This window comes from Sphaeroforma arctica (assembly GCF_001186125.1).
Source record: "Sphaeroforma arctica JP610 unplaced genomic scaffold supercont1.3108, whole genome shotgun sequence".
NCBI classification, from domain to species: domain Eukaryota; class Ichthyosporea; order Ichthyophonida; genus Sphaeroforma; species Sphaeroforma arctica.
The window spans coordinates 1-4,065 of record NW_014037450.1 but is presented as its reverse complement, the minus strand read 5'-3'; the positions used below and the strand labels follow the sequence as shown (position 1 = coordinate 4,065).

At 41.3% G+C, this 4,065-nt stretch overlaps 2 protein-coding genes across 2 annotated transcripts; one reads left to right on the top strand and one right to left on the bottom strand.

Moving 5' to 3' along the window:
- Positions 1-423: 423 nt before the first annotated feature.
- Positions 424-1,229, top strand: SARC_13289 (hypothetical protein; the record flags this gene model as incomplete). Its single annotated transcript, XM_014292583.1, has 2 exons — positions 424-535; positions 1,078-1,229. Exons 1-2 carry the CDS (start codon positions 466-468, stop codon positions 1,227-1,229), a joined length of 222 nt encoding a protein of 73 aa, XP_014148058.1. The 5' UTR covers positions 424-465.
- A 355-nt stretch (positions 1,230-1,584) lies between these two features.
- Positions 1,585-3,203, bottom strand: SARC_13288 (hypothetical protein). Its single transcript, XM_014292582.1, has one exon. It carries the CDS (start codon positions 3,057-3,059, stop codon positions 2,562-2,564), a length of 498 nt encoding a protein of 165 aa, XP_014148057.1. The 5' UTR covers positions 3,060-3,203; the 3' UTR covers positions 1,585-2,561.
- Positions 3,204-4,065: the final 862 nt, after the last annotated feature.

Below are 4,065 nucleotides of genomic sequence, written 5' to 3'. Positions count from 1 at the left end.
ACACACACACACACACACAGACACACATTATATATATATAAGGTATATATATATATATATCATATATATATATATATATTATATATTTAGATACTGTTTATGTTCTTCTAATATATGAATTTTAGTCATGAGCACGGGTGATGTGTACGCCATAGTGCACGATTGCGTGTTTAGTATATCAGTTTCCTGTGCGGAGAATTGCCCACTTCACTTTGCTCAAACTTTCGAAAGATTTAAAATCCGAGGAATAAATGGGAAATAGGCTTTATTGTTGTACGCACCGACACGCTTCTTCTTGGGTATATGCGCGTAGCCGTATATCTCTACATGCATTCTTGATTGTACATGAGAATATGTATAGCAAGGGTACTGGGATGTGCACGTGTTTCACATCGGAGGAGTCACAAGCATGGTAGAGAGTACCCTGACATTTGCAATGTATATTCATCTCAGGAGGACTACGAAATGGAGACCGAGTTTGTCGAAGGAGACTATGAAGACGATGATGATGATGTTGAAGACTTCTATGGAGCGGGTATGTGCTACTACCATACTGATATGAATACAGAGATTCATCACTGCCATACATGCATATACAAATACATGCATGTGTCTTGTATAGCGCTATATACATCTACAGACATCATTTATGATAACATATAGAGCTAGCTGTATCTGCGTGTACATATGTGTGCCTTTTATCTCGCACTTAAAACAATCAAGTAGTCGATTTCCATGATCGTATATAGTATGCACGCACCAAATCGACCGACCCAAGTGCCTGCGCCTTGTTTTGGATGAGGTAGAAACATGCTCTTACTTACTCCTAGTTCGTTTAAAGGTCCAAGTTTCGGGTGGGTCTCTTTTATACACTCCGCTACGTTGTAGTCGAGTCATTCGCGTTGTATCATGTGTATGTACAGGACACCCCTGCGGTATCCATTCCGATGGCGCATCCGCTCATCACTTCGCACATCCCAGTCAATGGGAAGGACAATCACTATTCCACCCAATAGTGACAGAAAAGACGTTGATCTGTGCTAATCTTATCTCAAACTTACTACCTACCATGTCCAGGAGATTCCGATGATGACTCATCGGACGACTCCTCAGACGGCGATGGCAGTGGCGGTAGCAAACGCGTAGAGATGGAATACGAAGACGAGACTGATATTGTGAAGGACGGTGGTTTGGAGATTGGCGGAAGAGGTGTAGGGGATGATTGGTAGGATAGAACTGCTAGAGAGGCTGTAGTGGTAGATGAGCACCGTCTGCAACATTCGGAATAGTTGTTACGACATTGGCGATCTGATAACGGCAGAGGGATAGTAGATGTGCGAATATGAGCGGCTTCGGAGTCTCTGGGTGGCCAAGGGGATGGGGTAAAGTGTGGTTGTATGTGTGACTGTGCATATACATCGATCATTTACCGATCATTTACTATTACAGTCTGAGTATCGATGTATATAGCAAACACATAATTAAATAGTAGTACTCGTGATATACATTCTCCGCGTGGTTTCGTATGTGTCGGGATGTGATGATTGGTCCGTGAAACACGTGCTGTCCGCAATCAGCGCAAAGCCGAGTAATACACCGTTACGATTTTCGCAAACATAGTGTACAGCATTTATTGAGGGTATTTGTGGACAAGAAAAATTGGTAGCAAATATCTAAGGAAACTTGATTCTATCCAATGCTTGCAGTTTAGTATGCATTCCAAGCAATCAAAGACATTTTTCATTTGCCATATTGGGTTACTCATGTACAGCCGTGTTGAATCGCTGGAAGCTGACAGTACATACCATGAGTCACAACAGCATACCCATGAGTATTTTGACAGAAATCATATCCGTATTTAATATCGAATTCCCTGATGTCATAAAAACTTGATTCTGTTGATCACTTTTGTTTGGAATTGTCATTGCGATATTGAATGAGAGCGTACTCTCTGCCTCTCAGTCTCAAGTTTCAAATTTTCATGTACATGCGACCCGAGGGAGATTTGCACATACTAGATGGGCATTAATCTACTTGTAGCATTCGTACTATCGCAGTCCAAATCTAATAGGACGATTGTGGTCTGAGTTGGGCCGTCTTGATTCTATGCAATCGAGTTCGGACTTGTCGAAATTTGACTGGTTCTGGCACTCCCCAGTATCACGTCGGTAGTGGCAGTTACACTTGCCACAACATGGATGTTTTTGTCACCACAAACCCACGCTTGACCCACAACACGGGGAGTTCGTGTTGTCCATGCCTCACTGTTGATGCTAATGACTCTGGTTCGCCAGAAGATCGTGGAGTTCTGCAATACTCATCAAGAAACGACGTGCATTCGTGGCCTTGAAAGCTCCACTTGTTTGCCGCTGCTTGCACGTCGCTACGCCAGAGAACAAACTTTGTATGGCCGTCATACACAGCTCATGGAGCCTGTGCTTCCACCGCTGTATCATTTTTCTTTGAGCCAACCATGTGCGTTTCGAATGGTCCGTTCGTTCATTGTTTCTACTTAGTCATGAGACACGTGCATACGTCTTAGCACTCATACTCCGTATCGCTCACGCAAGCAAGCTGTATAGCGCCGCAAGTGTGACCATCGTCGCATACTCTTTGATCTGCATCGAAGATCTTCGCCTGATCACAATCCGCTCATGCTCAAGTTTCCGCACAGCCTCCGGTAACTCATACATATTAATGGGCATGCTTACTGAACACATCCCAACATCCAACGCATCCTCAATCTGCTCTTCCGACTTATCTGGGCACTTTCTGCCAGCAATTTGCGAGTCATCCTTCTGCTCACTAGCATTCGTCGTCAGCATTGTGACACTATCTTGAACACCGATAGCATCCTCTTGTGTATTGCGTTGTTCTATGTCATCTTTACCATGCCGGATAGCACTGCACTGTTCCAATGCTTCAGCACGAGTAGTCAAATCAACTCCCCTGGCATTCATGCGCGCCATATCGTTCATGCCAGTATAGGCGGGAAATTCGACATAGTGTTGTATGTGTTTATGTGGAGTGTATTCAGAGACTGGGATATGATCTATCATGGCTGGCGGTATTGCTCTCCGTTATATGGGTCCAATGTTGTGTTTAATATGAAACACGCACTATAGTACTTCTTGCACATACGGTCGGGTTGTGAGGCTGAAAAATAATAATTCGTCGAATAAGGCCACAATCATAGACTCTTTAATGCCTTCAAGGTATCCTTATCACTTATTTAATATTGATTCAAGATCAAGATTTTTGACGCCAATACGAACAGCTGGTCCGCCGGTTGAATCAGCGAATGGTCGACGAATGAATTACAAATTTGAATTTGGAGCTCCACGACGGATCATGATTGATTTTGCTTTATTGCAGTTGTTGGATACTTTGATTGGTTCAAAAACTAAATCGCTAAAATTCATATTTTTATATACAGCCAATTCAAACTACCAATTTTCGGGATTTTTTACTAGCACATACACAGTGTATAACTGCAGGGGTTTTTTTAGTTAAAACCAGGACCAGTTTAAAAACAAACAAACTAAAGTCTACTCTGTATGAAAGCCGTTGTGTTTTGATTAGCTTCTATAAACAAAATCAATTTTCTGATCCTTTGAATTTGTTTTCTGTTTATTTTAAAATTATACTCTTTCAGAGTTTCTTTACTCTCGGTCCGTCGGAGAAGACTCGGAACTTCGGAAGTCGGAGGTCGGAAGTCGGACACTCGTGACTCGGCCATGAATCTCATGATGATAATATTGTTAACATAAATACTTCGTTCTTAGGAAGTGCTGGTGAAGATAAAACTACAAAAAAAACAAACTCGTGTTATCCAAACCAAAATTTTTAAAAAATATTATATTTTCGCGCACTGATGGAAAAGGGACTGGTAATTTAGTATAATTTATATATATATATATTTCTTTTTGTATTTTATTCCGTATGTATCCTTTCGTTTTTGTTAAAATAAATAAAAATCAAATTGCTTTCTAAAAAACACACTTTTTTTTAACTACCAGATCAGACAGAAGTCCTGAACTTTTTAAATCACAGGCGGCCATATGA